Source organism: Salvelinus namaycush, chromosome 4 (assembly GCF_016432855.1).
Source record: "Salvelinus namaycush isolate Seneca chromosome 4, SaNama_1.0, whole genome shotgun sequence".
Classification (NCBI taxonomy): Eukaryota; Metazoa; Chordata; class Actinopteri; order Salmoniformes; family Salmonidae; genus Salvelinus; species Salvelinus namaycush.
The window spans coordinates 15,764,681-15,782,742 of record NC_052310.1 but is presented as its reverse complement, the minus strand read 5'-3'; the positions used below and the strand labels follow the sequence as shown (position 1 = coordinate 15,782,742).

Below are 18,062 nucleotides of genomic sequence, written 5' to 3'. Positions count from 1 at the left end.
CCGAGCTTGAGAGGATCTGCAGAGAGGAATGGGAAAAACTCTGCAAATACAGGTGTGCAAAGCTTGTAGCGTCATACCCAAGAAGACTCAAGGTTGTAAACGCTGCCAAAGGTGCTTCAACAGAGTAAAGGGGCTGAGTACTTATGTAAATGTGATATTTTGGTTTTAAATGTTTAATACATTTGCAAAAATGTATAAAAACCTGTTTTTGCTTTGTCATTATGGGGTATTTTGTGTAGATTGATGAGGGGGGGAAACGATTTAATCAATTTTAGAACAAGGCTGTAACCTAACAAAATTAGAAAAAAGTCAAGGGGTCTGAATACTTTACTGTCTTTTCACCTCTGTGGAATTTTTAGGGTGGGCTGTGCTTTTGCGTCTACATTTGGCTGTGTGTGTGTATCCAAAAGCTCTGGGAGCCATTCACACAGGCCAGCATATCTTATGCCATGCTGCTGGGTGCCAGCCTTCCAGTCTGGGCTGAGGGAAAGAGGTCATGTCTGGTGCTAGCTGGCTGCTTAAATTAGCAGAGACGTGGGGTGTAGAGTGCACCCCACCCGCTCCCCAAGCTGTCTCACAAGTGAACATATGAGAGAGGGACAGAGTGGGAGAGAGAGAGGGAGAGAGAGGGAGAGAGAGAGAGGGAGAGAGAGAGAGGGAGAGAGAGAGGGAGAGAGGGAGAGAGTGTACATGTGGCAGGTTAGCGTTTTTCGTCATGAATCTTGTTCTGGAGGCAGCTCTGCAGTGTGGTCATTAGCTGGCACAGCCACAACGTCATAACATCTGATAACCTTAAACCTAACCTTAACCACACTGTTAACCCGAATGCCTAACCCTAACCTTACATGTTCATGAATTTTTACATTTTAGCCAATTTTGACTTTACAGTTGGCCTGTCTAGCGGAAATCGCTCAGTTCAGCCTCAAGGACAAGATTCATGACAATAAACGTCAACCTGCGTTTGAACTGGACCTCTCAGCTCCGACCGCAGACTTTGATAAGGTCACACAAGGCACTGGCAGGTGTAATGCATATATGTTGGACAAAGCATTATCTCATTGGATCTAAGTTGTTGCCCTGTTCTCTCTGTCCATTCTGCCCCTCCCACTTCCCTGTAGTCTATCTTGTCGGTGGTGGTTTTTTGGACTGCTGCTCATTCGCATACGGAGAATAGATCTAGCTCCATTGTCTAGCCTCTCGGCGTGGAAACCTGAGTGGTTTCAGTCTTGCGGTCATATCGATGAATCACGAGCTGCGTGAGTGACACCCTCATTATATCTCTTGTCAGCCCGATGGCTGTAGATTGTGTGATTAATCCTGTTCTCTCGTCCCTCTTATTGATTCGTAATGTGGCAATCAGCAGTTGAAACAATAACAAAGCCGCCCCCTGTTTCGGTAAAAAGCTGAGGGATGGAGCTTGAGAACTGTAACCACACTCAAATTGATAGACACAGCTATGGATACAAGGACTGACCATCCCATGATATCAAAATGATAGTTTTAACCGTGTTTTGAGGCTACATAGTGTTTGTTTACGTTTACTGTGTTTACAAGCCGCGCTTATATTTGGGGTTCTGATGGGGTACGACAGTTGAACTAAGCTCATGAGGTATTTCTAAGTTATATTCTACACAAATCAATGGGTATATATCATTTCTAAGTCCAAAAATGTATGTAGCAGATTGCCCCTTTAAGTCAACGATTCTATCTAACAAGTTTTTCCGGAGGCTAGTCCTCTTCCTTCATGGCTCTTCTCATCCCAGGTTGCTGACCTGGGCTAATTTTTCTCCTCCATCTCCTCTATCATGTTTCTTCCCTGACCATGGCTTACATGCAAATCCTGTTTTCTAGCATTGGTGATAGGGTTTCAGGTGTGCGATTGTAGCTGAGTTGCACTTGGGGAAGGGTTCGAACTCCAACCTAATCATTCATGCAGGCGAAGGCCTTGACTGAAAGAACAGGAGCACAGCAAATATGCTTTTAGAAATGGTGCTACTGCATTTTGTTTTGGGATGTTTTGTCCGTCGTTCAATAGCGGTTGTCTCGAATGTTAAACGCGCTTGTTGCTCACGTGTGGGCTGGTTTGAGCTTGTTCAGTATGGGTTGAAGTTCTGGATTTTTGTTTAGTTGTTGCTCTCTGCATTGTTGGGAAGGGCCCGTAGGTAAGCATTTCACTGTTAGTCCACACCTGTTGTTTACGAAGCATGTGACAAATAAAAATTGATTTGAGAGAAGAAAAAAAATCACACACAAGATATCACACACACACACACACACAAAATAACACACACACACACACACACAAAATAACACACACACACGTGCATAAACACATGTTCCTGCTGATTCCCACCGCTCTCTCCACAACCTCACTGAGGAGACAAGCACCGAATGCTAATCACCATTCAAAGAATATTGAGGAGTGCGTGTGTGCTGCGCTCGTGAGTGTGTGTGTGTGCTGCGCGCGTGAGTATGTGTGTGTGACTGGAGGAGGGAGTTGGAAGTCTGTGATTCGCTGCCGACAGACAGAGAGAGCGAGCGAGCGAGAGAGAGGGAGGGGATGGATAGAGGGAGGGGCTCATATAGAGAAGAGAGCACATACACAGTTGCCGTCAGGTCTCTCTCCTCAGTACGATTCCGGCAGCTCTCCGACACAGAACCAAAAAGATAGACGACTGAAAGACAGAGAGAAACAAGGAGGGAAAGACAACAGCAGGAGGACAAGCTTTTCTCTAACCCCCCCCCCCCCCCACAATGGGAAGAGATTTGGAACCGTTGAAAAGAAGCATTGAGAGAGATGGCACGTTGAAGAACAAGGAGAAGGTGATAAAATAATTGAGGGATCAAAGAAGTGAGGGATCAAAGAAGTGAGGGATCAAAGAAGGAGTAGATGCCGACAAGAGACCCGGACAGATGGACGGACGCTGATCTCCTAAAATAGAGGGGTAGTCATCCCTCCATCATTCTGGGTGACGGACAAAAGGGTGTTCATCTTCCATCTTACACTGGGAGCAACAGGATATAACATAGCCCCCTTTAACTCTACTGGGTAGACTGAACCAGGCAGTTCTACTGTATCTTGTTCCTCTCTTCTCTTTTTAACTGGACGTTGGTCTAGTTAGACAGTTCCTTCAATTCTTCTCCTGTTTCTTCATTACTTTTTGTTTGTGTTTTGGGGGCAAGTGACGCAATCGAGAGTGCTATTTGGGATCCCTGCTCGAGAAGTGGGAGGAGTCCTATGTGGACTCTTTACTTTGTGTGTGTGTGTGTGTGTGCGTTTCTATGTGTGTGTTTGTGTTTCTATGTATGCGAGCCTCTGTGCTTTTTACCTCCTTATTTCTGCCCTTGGCACCCATCTGTTTCATGCTGGCTGTCCTTTCACACCTCTGCAAGTGTTGCGCACCATCTGTGTGTGTGTCATCGTGAGTCTGTCAACGTGAGGGTGTGTCAACGGGAGTGAATGTAAGTATCTGTCACCCACAGTTACGCCACTGGTCAAAAGTTGGCCAATTACCATTTTTGGAGGCACAGCCCGGCATACTGTTTAAGCTGGGCAGAAGGGGGACAGAGGGCCTGCTTAGCCAACAGCTGTCAAGGGAACAGTTTGAGAGATTCTACTGTCTTTTCCCAATAGGACCGATAGGACTATTATTAAACCTCCTGGAGGATCAATTCAATGAGGATCTGATCCAAGAACAGTGTTAACTGATCACCTGATACGCCCACCTGTGGACGGTGTCGCTTGGGAATACATTCAATCCAAAATGTCAGTGTGACATTGAGTGGAAATGAAGGAATTGCCATACTATGTTTTATAGATGAACTGTCCCATCATCCATTATTTGATCAGATTCCAGATTACCTAATGAGTGTGTGTGTGTGTGTGTGAGAGAGAGTGTGTACCACAGTTTGATGCTCTCGGGGACGCCGTGAGAGTGACAGCAGCAACGCGCTGTTTCCTGCGACAGACGGCCCTCTATGAACTGTCACTCAACTGCTTGGCCCTCAGTCTCGTCACTGTACTTAAGAGCTGCCAAGACAGACTGACAGACAGACAGACAGACACCTTTTTCCTCATGTTCTTGGCCATGCCCTACTGTACAGCTCTCTGAACAGAAAGACGAAATCTGGGTGTATCTGGAACCATCGCTTGGCTGTGTGCAGTGTGTACCTTTCTCTGATTGGCCTATCTAGTCCTGCTGTGTAACATTACCCTCAGGGGGGCCATGATCGGCGTGAACAGCCTGCACTCGGCGGGGCGCCTGCGCTCGCGCTCCCTGTGCTCGGTCCGCTATGGCCGAGACTTCCGGATGATTGACCCTTTCCGCTACCCCCGTACGCCCCGCTCGCGCTCCCTCAAGCCCCTTATGTTCCCAGACCTGCTGGGCAAGGCCCAAGACGGACAGAACCACCCGCAGGCCCGCAAGAGGAAGAAGGTACAATGTGCCACCCGGGTAAGACACCGACTAACATAGCACGACCTGCTGCGTTTCACTGTTCGACACTTAATTCAGCACTTTGGTTGTGTTTCAAGCACTTTCTTATTTCTGATGACATTGTTTATCGCTGTCATGTCAACGTACTGTAAAATGCCATGCCTAGCACTGTCGGTGTTTGTAATTTAGGGACATTTTTGTCTGTCAACCAAAGACAATGCAACCTTGTACATCCACAGATTCATACATTTATATATGACTTTTATAGGGTTGTGAATAATTTGTGAGTTGAGTAGATTGCAGATTGGGTGATTACCAGGCTGACAGGCCCTTCCGTAATCTAGGCTACCGCATGTTGTGTGTAGTAACCGGTGGTAACACCAGCCCTCAAGGCTGACTCTCATTCGCTGTCCGGGTGCCGTTGCGGGTGCGTTGCCGGGTGCGCTGACGGAGCGCGTAGGTGAAGGTGACGAACATTCATCCTGATCTGAATGAGGCCGACTGCTCCCAGTGACACTGATTACGCCTCTACACCCTGTCCTCCCCCTCTCTCTCCCCCTCTTATGGTTCTGACAGGGCCTCCCCATACTTCTCACTTATTCCCACATGAACCCCCCCCCCCCCCCCCCCCCTCACCCCCACACCTCCATTACTTTATACTCCCCTCCACCGACTCCTTGGCAGTCAGGACCAGTGTAACGTGTATATTAACATCTGTCTCTCTCAGCTTGATTTCCTTCCAATGTACTACTACTGTAATGCCAATAATTATGGACCCCCTGTATGTCTCAGCTATACGACTTACTCTCATGTTTAATGTTGTGCTTTCGGGTCAGTTTGCCTGGTTTTCCAATCGGAGTCAAATATTAACAGGATTTGTAATTACATTTGAGCGTCTATATGTAGAAACCAATAATTGACTCAAATCTGACCATGAATCTCAAGTTAATGACATTTCTCAATGAGCCACTATGGCTATAATTGCTGTTGCTACTAGCAACAGTAGATCAATCCATCTGTTTTTCGGGTTCACAAATTCACCCCCGGATTTGATGCTGAAGACTTTTGTGCTACAAAAGAGAGTGCATCAAAATTAGACTTTGAAATGGGCCAACGCCGGCTTTCCACGAAGACGGCCCTTATCTGCGCTGAATATTCATATTCATGAAGCTTGTAACACAGTTTGAGTCTTGATTTTTATACAGCACGTCTCCATAGCAAGGGGACATTTGAGCCCAGAACCTAAAATCCAAAAAGGTCTGGCTGCTCATGAATATTCAGACGTATTTCAATTAGTGCCTGTTTAATAGGAAACGTAGGACATTAGTTTGAATGGATACACTGCATCAAACACATTGTTCATTTCAATGGGTTTGCCTGAGAAACCACAGCTCAATATTATGTCTAGAACAGTCAGTGAAACCCAACACTAACTGTCAATCAACTCGATCGAATTGAATATCATCAGAATCAGTTTCTTAAATCATACAAAATGTGAAAATAAATAACCTCAGACTGATTTCAATGGCAGATAAGACGTACTACCTTGTACAGCCATTTGTCCCATCTCCTTATGAAAACAGCATTGTATATTTTCCCAGACTTCAGAGGATCTGGGAGGGACGTGGGGATGATGTACTTCCTGCTAGAGTCCTCTCCATCGCGTCAGCTGTCACAGTTGTCCGTCAGTCCCTTCTAGGCCTTGATCTGAATTCACCATCAGGGGTTGATAGCTCTGCACTCCTCTTCCTCTAAACTCTTTTCACAGAACCTCAGTGCTAAACGGTAGATCATATTCCGCTAGCATATCCCATTGTCACTAACAGGGGCTGGATTTGAATAGGAATGTCTAAATGGCTTGGCTGTCACAGGAGATTAATAGGAAAGCGAAACGCGGGGACTCCAAACGCCTGTTGTATTTATCAACGAGGGTGCACACAGAAACTGCAGCCTTTTTCTTTAAATCCCATTTTGCCTGCTGTGTTATTCCATAGACTCCCCTTAAAGGGGCAATCAGCAGTTGCTACATACATTTTTGGACTTATACATTAATGATGTCTACCCATTGATTCTTGAAGAATATAACATAGAAATGGTGCATGAGTTTAGGTCAACGGTCGTGTTTGCCCTAAAGAGGATTCTTGAAAGGAAGGAGGAGACAAATGATTGATTGGTTAACTGGCTTTCTGACTGAGTAGTTTATTGATTGATGGATTCAACCATTTGTTTCTCCCAGGTGAATCTGTGTACTATTTCGTCATTATTATCTAATGGATTTTTCTTCCACAGGCCCTGTACAACTCAATCAAGAATGAGAAGCTTCAATGGACAATGTGAGTTCCACTTTAATGCCTTGTTATCAACAGTATATACAGTATTTGTGCATTTAAGTGTATGTTCTGACACACACACACACACACACACACACACACAGAGAAACACACAGAAACATACTTCACTCAGAGTCCACACACACACACAGTTCACCTAGAGTTCATACACACGCATAGTATTTGGATAGTGAAGAGTATTGGTTGATTCGATAGCATCCTTATTAATGACGTGCATGTTGTCAGGTTGTGATGGAAACATTTGTGTGTCAAGGGTTGCTATTCTGGATCTCAGCTCACTGTGCTTCAGAGATGCCAATTAAGTCTCTGGCTTTCCAAGCTTTGTTGCCATAGTTACAGCACCATGGCTACAGCTACATAGCGACCGTTCTGCTCTTGCCTCTGTGTTCCGGTGCAAGCACAATCACAGACTTCTGACGACACACTCACACACACACACACACACACACACACACACACACACACACACACACACACACACACACACACACTCACACACACACATCTATCATTCCAATAAAAGGGTCCTCATTGCATCCTGTACAAAGGTGTGACCACAGCCTCCCACTACCTTCCCAAAAATAGCAGCACTCCCAGAGCAGCTGACTGAAAAGTGGTCAGAGGAACAGGTCTGGGAACAGATCCACAGAGAGAGAGGCAATCCAGTTCAAACATCTCCACAGAAACAGACACCCAATTAAAATACATGGCCATGATGCTGGGGACAAGAGGCTGAGGATAGACTAGTCATTTTTAGACACATCTATACAGATACGAGAGAGAGAGAGAGAGACCCATCTGCTCTATTATTCCTTCTATTCTGCTAATCTTGCTCTCCTCCATTATTGGCTCTAATCATCATGTCTTCCATTGTTTCCTATCCTGCTAGCTTTTATCGCCCGTTAGAAAAAAGAGATAAGAAGAACCTATTTCACTGGCATTACAAAATAGACACCACCTCACACAACGTTATCATAATAATACCAATATACCAGTCCCGTTTCAATGATGTATTTATTCATTTGTTTATAAGGGACCATGCAAATAGTACCTAAAGCTACGCACCTCAAATGCATGGTGATGATTTTCACAGATTTTGGTTACGATAAGGATTATTCGGATATCATGGCTGAAATGCTTTCTATCGTCACGGTAATCTACGTCAGGCGTTGTGATTACTTCTGCTCTGCATCAGGTGCCCTATTCATAGTACACATATTTCACATGACCACAACTGTATACAGTCAGTGACAGGTAACATGTGTGTTTTAATGGGAAGTGTCACAGGTATGACAAGACTATTGTGTTACACTACATGACCAAAAGTATGTGGACACCTGCTTGTCGAACATCTCATTCCAAAATCATGCGTATTAATATGGAGTTGGCCCCCCTTTTGCTGCTATAACAGCCTCCATCTCGTCTGGGAAGGTTTTCCACTATATGTTGGAACATTGCTGCGGGGACTTGCTTCTATTCAGCCACAAGAGCGTTAGTGAGGTCAGGCACTGATGTTGGACGATTAGGCCTGGCTCGCAGTCGTTGTTCCAATTCATCCCAAAGGTGTTTGATGGGGTTCAGTTCAGGGCTCTGTGCAGGCCAGTCAAGTTCTTCCACACCGATCTCGACAAACAACTCTGTATGGACCTCGCTTTGTGCACGGGGGCATTGTCATGCTGAAACAGGAAAGGGCCTTCCCCAAACTGTTAGAAGCACAGAATCGTCTAGGATGTAATTGTATGCTGTAGCATTAAGATTCCCATTCACTGGAACTAAGGGGCCTAGCCCGAACCATGAAAAACAGCCCCTGACCATTATTCCTCCTCCACCAAACTTTACAATTAGCACTATGCGTTGAAGCAGGTAGCATTCTCCTGGCATCCGTAATACCCATATTTGTCCGTCGGACTGCCAGATGGTGAAGCGTGATTCATCACTCCAGAGAATGTGTTTCCACTACTCCAGAGTCCATTGGTGATGAACTTTATACCACACCAGCCGACGCTTGGCATTTCACATGGTGATCTTAGGCTTGTGTGCGGCTGCTCGGCCATGAAAACCCATTTCCTGAAGCTCCCGACGAACAGTTCTTGTGCTGCATTTCTTCCAGAGGCAGTTTGGAACTCGGTAGTGAGTGATGCAACCGAGGACAGACTCAGCGGTCCTGTTCGTTGTGTGGCAGCTGAGCCGTTGTTGCTCCTAGATATTTCCACTTAACATTAACAGCACTTACAGTTAACCGGGGAAACTCTGCCAGGGCAGACGTTTGATGAACTGACTTGTTGGAAAGGTGGGATCCTATGCGTTGAAAGTCACTGAGCTCTTCGGTATGAGCCATTCTACTGCAAATGTTTGTCTATGGAGATTGCATGGCTGTGTGCTCGATTTTATACACCTCCCAGCAACGGGTGTGGCTGAAATAGCCAAATCCACTCATTTGAAGGGGTGTCCACATACTTTTGTATAAAAAGTGTATGTTACCGTTAGCTTGCTGTGCAGCAATGTCTTCACACATTCCCAGCCTAAGACCTCAAGAGCTACCTGGATAACTGCAAGCAGATGGTGAGGTGGAGAACATACCATTCTAACTCACAGCCAGTCCCAGCTGGAGTTCCCCAGGGTGGTGTGCTCTCTCCCCTACTGTTTGTGCTATGCATGAACACCCTAGACTCCAGCCTTCCAATCAGCATCCATCCTGTCAAGTGTGCTGATGACCTCACACTCATAGAGTTGTTTCCTGGCAATCTACCTGGCCAAACACAAGCAGCCGTCAATGCAGTGGCTGAGTGGGGAAAAACCAACTGCCTGTATGTGAACGAAAAGAAAACTACGGATATGCTCATCAGCTTCAGAAAGGCTGCTGGCTGACAAGTCTTTTCCACCTGTAAACTGCCTCCCAGTTGAGCGTTTGGAGTTTTTCCGACGGATAGGTGTGATGATGTCAGCTGACCTGTACTGGGACGAGCATGTCCGGTATATCCTAAAAAAGCTTCAACCAAGGATCTACTACCTAAGTGAAGCAAGACAAGCTGGCCTCCCAACTGAAGTCCTACTGCAGATATACTTGACCTTCATCCGTCCCAATCATGGAGTATGCCTCGCCAGTGTGGCCTGGCCTTCCAAAGTGTCTCTCTGAAGACTTAGAAGGCATTCAGAGACGAATCTGCTGCGTCATTGGCACTCCCTGCAACTCACTCCCATCTCTGGAGAGCAGGCATGATGAACCTACAGTCAAGACCTTCAAAGGGCTCCTGCATAGCCACACAAATCCTCTGCACTAGTTTCTACCCTACACAGAGACCGCATAATCTAAGGAGTTTAAGGCAATACTCTATCGTAGAGGTCCCCAATTACATTTAGTCGTGGGACAATTTTCCCTTGGGCGGACGGTCGGGGGGCCAGATATATATATATATATTTGGTACACTGCAAATTGACCGCAAGAATCCCAAACACAGTATAGTATTTGACAAAAACAGAATCATTTCAAACCTTGATTATATTGGGACATGATCACATATGCCTCTCTATCTATGCGTGGGAATACTTTCAGAAATTAAAATAACTTTGAGCTGATTTCCTGGTTATTTTACAGTCTTATGTCCAACAACATAAACAAATGTTTTTTTTATACGTTATTATAAATACTGTATACTGAACAAAAATATAAATGCAACATGCAACAATTTCAACAATTTTACTGAATTACAGTTCATATAAGAAGACAGTCAATTGAAATTAACTCATTAGCCCCTAATCTATGGACTGCATATGACTGGGCAGGGGCACAGCCCACCCACTGGGGAGCCAGGCCCAGCCAATCAGAATGATTTTTCCCCCCACAAAAGGCCTCTGTTACAAATAGAAAAACTCCTCAGTTTAATCAGCTGTCTGGGTGGCTGGTCTCAGACGATCCTGCAGGTAAAGCCGGCTGTGGAGGTCCTGGTCTGGCGTGGTTTTGAGACCGGTTGGACGTACTGACAACCTTTAACAGTTAATTATCTGGCAACAGCTCTGGTGGACATTCCTGCAGTCAGCATACCAATTGCACGCTCCCTCAAAACTTGAGACATCTATGGCATTGTGTTGTGTGACAAAACTGCACATTTTATAGTGGCCTTTTATTGTCCCCAGCACAAGGTGCACCTGTGTAATGATCATGCTGTTTAATCAGCTTCTTGATATGCCACTTGATATGACATTATTCTAAAATGTATGAAATAAAATGTTTTCCTCACCAATCTACATACAATACCCCATTATGACAAAGTAAAAACAGGTTTTTTGACATTTTTGCAAATGTATTACATATACAAAACAGAAATATATTTTTTACATAAGTATTCCAACCCTTTGCTATGAAACTCGAAATTGAGCTCAGGTGCATCCTGTTTCCATTGATCATCCTTGATGTTTCTACAACTTGATTGGATTCCACCTGTGGTAAACTCAATTGATTGGACGTGATTTGGAAAGGCACACACCTGCCTATATAAGGTCCAACAGTTGACAGTGCATGTCATAGCAAAAACTAAAAAGTATTGATACCCCTTGACTTTTTCCACATTTTGTTAGTGTGAAGCAGGTTTTCATCAAGGATCTCTCTGTACTTTGCTCCGTTCATCTTTCCCTCTTTCCTGACTAGTCTCCCTGTCCCTGCCGCTGAAATACCTCCCTACAGCATGATGCTGCCACCACCATGCTTCACCGTAGGGATTGTGCCAGGTTTTTTGCAGACGTGACACTTGGTATTCAGGCCGAACAGTTCAATCTTGGTTTCATCAGATCAGAGAATCTTGTTTCTCATGGTCTGAGTTCTTCAGGTTCCTTTTGGAAAAATCCAAGTGGGCTGTCATGTGCCCTTTACTGAGGAGTGTCTTCCGTCTGGCCATTCCACCATAAAGGCCTGATTGGTGGAGTGCTGCAGAGATGGTTGTCCTTCTGGAAGGTTCTCCCATCTCCATAGAGGAACTCTGGAGCTCTGTCAGAGTGACCATCCGGTTCTTGGTCACCTCCCTGATCAAGGCCCTTCTCCCTCGATTGCTCAATTTGGCCAGGTGACCAGCTCTAGGAAGAGTCTTGGTGGTTCCAAACTTCTTCCATTGAAGAAGCATGGCCACTGTGTTCTTTGGGAACTTGTGTTTTATGTTATGACATCATATTTGATGTACGTATGTTTCTGCAAGATGTTCAAATAAACCTACACCTAATCAACCTGTTCACTCTCTTCCTCCTCCGCACCACAACCCCATCCCCCTCTCCTCTCCTCTTTACTATGGCTCCTCAATTGACTGATTTCCTTATATGAGCTGTAATTCAGTAAAATCATTGAAATTGTTGTATGTTGTGTTAATTTTTTTGTTCAATATATATTGCATTCGGAACGTATTCAGACCCCTTCCCTTTTTAAACATTTTGTTACGTTACAGCCTTATTCTAAAATGTATGAAATAAAATGTTTTCCTCATCAATTTACATACAATACCCCATAAAGACAAAGTGAAAACAGTTTTTTTGACATTTTTGCAAATTTATTACAAATACAAAACAGAAATACCTTTTTTACATAAGTATTCAGACCCTTTGCTATGAGACTCGAAATTGAGCTCAGGTGCATCCTGTTTCCATTGATCATCCTTGATGTTTCTACAACTTGATTGGAGTCCACCTGTGGTAAATTCAATTGATTGGACATGGCTCATCTTAGCTTTGTCTTTCTAGGCTTTTGTTTTCTCTCCTCTTTTTAGCTCCCTCGCTCCCTCATTTCCATCCATCCCCTCGCTCTCTCTCTCTCTCGCTCTCTCTCTCTCTCCCTCTCTTTCTCTCCCTTTTATTTTGACTCAGTGTAGAGTGGGATTCACACAGACCAGCAGTTACCAGGCAACAGGCTAGAACTCTGAGACACATGCTCATCAGCTCTCACTAGCTCTCCATCATGCTCTCTCTCGTGTAGAGCTAACTGTTGTTATATACGGCTGGTTACTCATATCATACTCTGAAAGGGTTACAAGGGAAGCCATTTTGATGGTGGTTTGCGTGTCTATTTTGAATGTGAACTTTTACACATGGTGAGGTAACGAGTGTAGTCCTCGTTTAAACTGGGTTCGACTGATTTTGGGTGGATTGACTGACTAGTATTGGGAAACGTTATAGGAAAGGTTTCGCTTTTAACATGAGTCATCCTCTTAACTGCTGCCTCAGGTCCAGATCATACCACATGTAAAAATATGTTAACAACACCCCAACCATGGTTGTAGGATTATCATATCAGTAAGGGGACATGTGGTGTGCATGGCTTATACTAAGTACAGTATCTTCATTTTGAGTGGGACTAGAGTGGTCATCATTTGAACCTTTTTTTTTTCATCAAAAAAGCGTGCTATCCGGGATTCCTTGGGACGTCCCTATCCCATTGAAGTTGACATTTTAAATGGTTACGGGTAGGGTTAGTTAGGTAAAGGGTTATAGTTAAAGTTAGGGTAAGGGTAGGGATTATGGTTAGGGAACACATGGAATGGCATCAAACACATGAAAACCAAATGGAATGGAAACCATGTGTTTGATGTGTTTGATAATTTTCCAATCATTACATTTTAGCCATTACAATAAGCCACCCTCCCTCCACCAGCCTCCATTGGTATAAGAATTACACTCAACTGTATACTAAGATAGTTATATTTTCATCATGCACTAATACACACAGACATTTTCTAGTTCTGTAATAACACATCAATTGTAGCCCATTTATTTGTTTTGTTTTGAGGTAGGAAAAGTATGACTTTTCACAGTTCTGGAGCAGTTCCTCTCTTGATCAATGGGGAAAAACAAAACTGAAAAAGCCAGTGACAAGTCTGAAATTAGTCTCAAAAATAGGAAGTCCCTAGTGAAACGGAATGCCCTCGTTTTTCACCTCAAGGCCGCCACGCGATTGATCGTGTCGCTCTTCTACTGCAGTGTGTTTTGATCTAGGAGAGTGGACTGGTTCTCTGGAGACCAGGAGGGAATCACAACGACATGGTCGAGGAGGGAAGGGGCGAGGGAATTAACTGAATTAAGGCTTTGAAGAAGAAGAAACACTTTCATTCACTCAGGTTCCCCCTAGGTAGAATTGTGCTTTGTATAAATGTTATATAACCAAGGCTATGCCCACAAAATTCACTTCAGTGTTTTTGGTAGATGACAAAAAGCACAATACAACCAGTGAAGAAGGAGTTTGTATGACCTACAGTTGAAGTTGGAAGTTTACATACATTTAAACTCTGTTTTTCACAATTCCTGACATTTAATCAGAGTAAAAATTCCCTGTATTAGGTCAGTTAGGATGACCACTTTATTTTAAGAATGTGAAATGTCAGAATAATAGGAGAGAGAATGATTTATTTCAGCTTTTATTTCTTTCATCACATTCCCAGTGGGTCAGAAGTTTACATACACTCAATTAGTATTTGGTAGCATTGCCTTTAAATTGTTTAACTTGGGTCAAACGTTTCGGGTAGCCTTCCACAAGCTTCCCACAATAAGTTGGGTGAATTTTGGCCCATTCCTCCTGACAGAGCTGGTGTAACTGAGTCAGGTTTGTAGGCCTCCTTGCTCGCACACGCTTTTTCAGTTCTGCCCACACATTTTCTATAGGATTGAGGTCAGGGCTTTGTGATGGCCACTCCAATACCTTGACTTTGTTGTCCTTACGCCATTTTGCCACAACTTTGAAAGTATGCTTGGGGTCATTGTCCATTTGGAAGAGCCATTTGCGACCAAGCTTTAACTTCCTGACTGATGTCTTGAGATGTTGCTTCAATATATCCACATAATTTTCCTCCCTCATGATGCCATCTATTTTGTGAAGTGCACCAGTCCCAAACATAATGATGGTCATTATGGCCAAACAGTTCTATTTTTGTTTCATCAGACCAGAGGACATTTCTCCAAAAAGTACCATCTTTGTCCCCATGTGCAGTTGCAAACCATAGTCTGGCTTTTTTATGGCGGTTTTGGAGCAGTGGCATCTTCCTTGCTGAGTGGCCTTTTAGGTTATGTCGATTTAGGACTCGTTTTACTGTGGATATAGATACTTTTGTACCGGTTTCCTCCAGCATCTTCACAAGGTCTTTTGCTGTTCTTCTGGGATTGATTTGCAATTTTCGCACCAAAGTACGTTCATCTCTAGGAGACAGAACGCGTCTCCTTCCTGAGCGGTATGAAGGCTGCATGGTCCCATGGTGTTTATACTTGCGTACTATTGTTTGTACAGATGAACGTGGTACCTTCAGATGTTTGGAAATTGTTCCCAAGGATGAACCAGACTTGTGGAGGTCTACAATTTTTTTTCTGAGGTCTTGGCTGATTTCTTTTGATTTTCCCATGATGTCAAGCAAAGAGGCACTGAGTTTGAAGGTAGGCCTTGAAATACATCCACAGGTACACCTCCAATTGACTCAAATGATGTCAATTATCCTATCAGAAGCTTCTAAAGCCATGACAGAATTTTCTGGAATTTCCCAAGCTGTTTAAAGGCACAGTCAACTTAGTGTATGTAAACTTCTGACCCACTGGAATTGTGATACAGTGAATTATAAGTGAAATAATCTGTCTGTAAACAATTGTTGGAAAAATGACCTGTGTCATACACAAAGTAGATGTCCTAACTGACTTACCAAAACTATAGTTTGTTAACAAGAAATTTGTGGAGTGGTTGAAAAACAAGTTTTAATGATTCCAACCTAAGTGTATGTAAACTTCCGACTTCAACTGTATGTGTTCGGCCATTGAAACTACTCTTTCTCATCTCTGTCTTCTAATGGACAGTCACAGAGGGAGACAGCTGGAAAGTGATTGGTTGAACGTGATTGGTTGACCTGTTGCTAATGAGGTGTGGTAAAACAGCAACCAGGTTGCTCATCCTTCTGTTTGTTGTCGCCGTAGCGATGAGGAGGAGATGCGGAAGTCTTTCTCGGAGCTGGGGGACACCAACCAGGCTGACTCCACCTCTAAACACATGAAGAGCATGGCCAGTGGTGGGAAACACCTCGTGGTCATGGCCCAGCCCTCGGGAGCCCTGCTGTACAAGAACGGCTTCCTGGTGCGCAAGGTGCACGCCGACTCAGACGGCAAGAGAAGTACGTGTCAAAGCCATAGATATATTGTACATTTATAGCTTATTGGTCTGAACCCCCATTGACCCCCCCTATAAATCCTTATAGTATGTGTCGTATTCCCTCCTTATCCTCATCGCTGTTTATTTGTTAAGCCCACCCCTCTTTATATTCATATTTTTGTTTTGTTTTGAATGCTATTTTTTTGTTTTATTTTCATTTCTACATTTGTAAAGTGACTTTGAGTCCTTGAAATGCATTAAGTCCCATTTTTTTTTACTATTATTATTATTATCATTATTACTCATTTACCCCTATACTGTTATTTTAGCAACAGCTACAGCATACTTATTGTGGTCCACATACAGTAAATTGTATAACATCCATACTTGCCTACCACTTAGTATGAAACAATGTATTGAGTATGTATAGGTGTGAAGGTAGTATGGACATTTGAAGGTGACCTATGTTTTGACCAAACTATTCTCCTGATCTCAGCACCGCGTGGGAAGAGAGGATGGAAGACGTTCTATGGCATTCTGAAGGGGCTGATTCTCTACCTGCAGAAGGTGAGCAGGTGTGACTACACTTCTGTCACTTCTGTCTCACTTTATGAACTCGCAACACATTCACTGTCCCGAAATTCTGAAAAGTCTATAAATGCCTGCTCAGTCAACTCACTTTTTACATACTTGTATTCAGTGACATTATATATGTTTTTGCACCAAAGAAAATCCACAAATGTCCTGAAAATGTAAGTCTAAAAAGACTGCTACACAATAACATTTGTGATACACATAGAAGAATACCCATCTTTGACTGACAACACACTGAAATACAGATCTCACTCTCCAGCCATCCGGATGGCTTTCCATACCCTGTTGGGTGTTGATATTATCAGTATGAGGTAATGCATAAGTATGAGGTTGAGTCCTTGGTTCAGTGCCTTCAGACTGCAGTCCTCAGACCTGGCATTGCCGTCTATACCCATTTGGACCAGTGGTCCTGGCCTTTGCTACGGGCAGCCCTGCCAGCCCTGCCAGACTTGTGTGTGACTCGGCCACTTTGAACAGAAGCAAGGGTCCCAACCAGAGGCAGTCCCATGGCGACGCAGCTGTGCCAATGATGTATGTTATGTACTGTATGTCTATTGGCAGTGCTCTCTGGTCCAACGGTCATGTCTGAGTTGGGCAGAGGCAAGGCACCTACTCGGGTGTCAAAAATACCCATTTCCTTAGTGTGGTTTGTTCTGTAACATCCCATCAACAAGTCATCCTGCTAAAAGAGAGGTCTGGACACAGTTATCTTCTAGATTGTCCTGATTCAATCACCAACGGTTCAGTTAACCTTTTACTGCAGTGGGATAAATCAGGGTCACACAGAGTGTTTCTTGATAGTCTTAAACAAATCTACTTTGATAAAAAGTATACACCTGACAAACATGGTTATGGGCTTAAACAAAAGAAGACACCTGTACCATGTCAGATATAGACTTCAAATGTATTACATTTTGAGTTTGCATCCCAATATTACACTTTATTTAAATCACTGAAGACTGAAATATAACAAAACCGTTTGACATAGAAACACTGGATTTTCTGCAGGTTTTTTAAAAGAATGTTTATTAATTATGAATTTATAAAATAGTAATAACATTCCACCCATGAGGCCACTAGAGGGAGATTTGGTCATTTGATTGCAGGAAAGGGCTACAATCAATTGCTGTGTTTTTTTATTTCTGGAATTTCACACCATAACATCCATTACCAACTTACTGATGCTTGACATTCTCACATTACAACTCAATTAGATTACCGGTACTCAAAGAACCATCTGGGGGTTGAATACACTACCCTGTGGTCAGAACTACTGCGATGGTAAATGAAGATATCATGATGTAATCACACTTTATGATGATTGTCATTGTTTGACCATGCAGGGAGAGTACCGGCCAGATAAACAGCTGTCGGACGAGGATCTGAAGAACGCCGTGTCTATCCACCACTCTCTGGCGATGAGGGCTGCTGACTACAGCAAGAGACCCAATGTGTTCTACCTCCGCACCGCCGACTGGAGAGTCTACCTCTTCCAGGCACCGTGAGTCCCATCCCTCGCTTCACTCTTCTTCTCTCATTCCTCTGTAAGATTGAGCCATCCCTTGTTTTCACGAGTTCAGGTTACAC

General features: G+C 43.8%; 1 protein-coding gene across 1 annotated transcript in view; it reads left to right on the top strand.

Annotated features, from left to right (window-relative positions):
• LOC120045378 (PH and SEC7 domain-containing protein 1-like) overlaps positions 1 to 18,062 on the top strand; it is a 45,845-nt gene that overhangs the window by 21,590 nt on the left and 6,193 nt on the right. The window contains exons 7-10 of the mRNA XM_038990252.1: positions 6,726 to 6,769; positions 15,710 to 15,903; positions 16,378 to 16,448; positions 17,819 to 17,976. Coding sequence (XP_038846180.1) covers positions 6,726 to 6,769; positions 15,710 to 15,903; positions 16,378 to 16,448; positions 17,819 to 17,976 — 467 coding nt within the window. The remainder of the gene's footprint in view (positions 1 to 6,725; positions 6,770 to 15,709; positions 15,904 to 16,377; positions 16,449 to 17,818; positions 17,977 to 18,062) is intronic.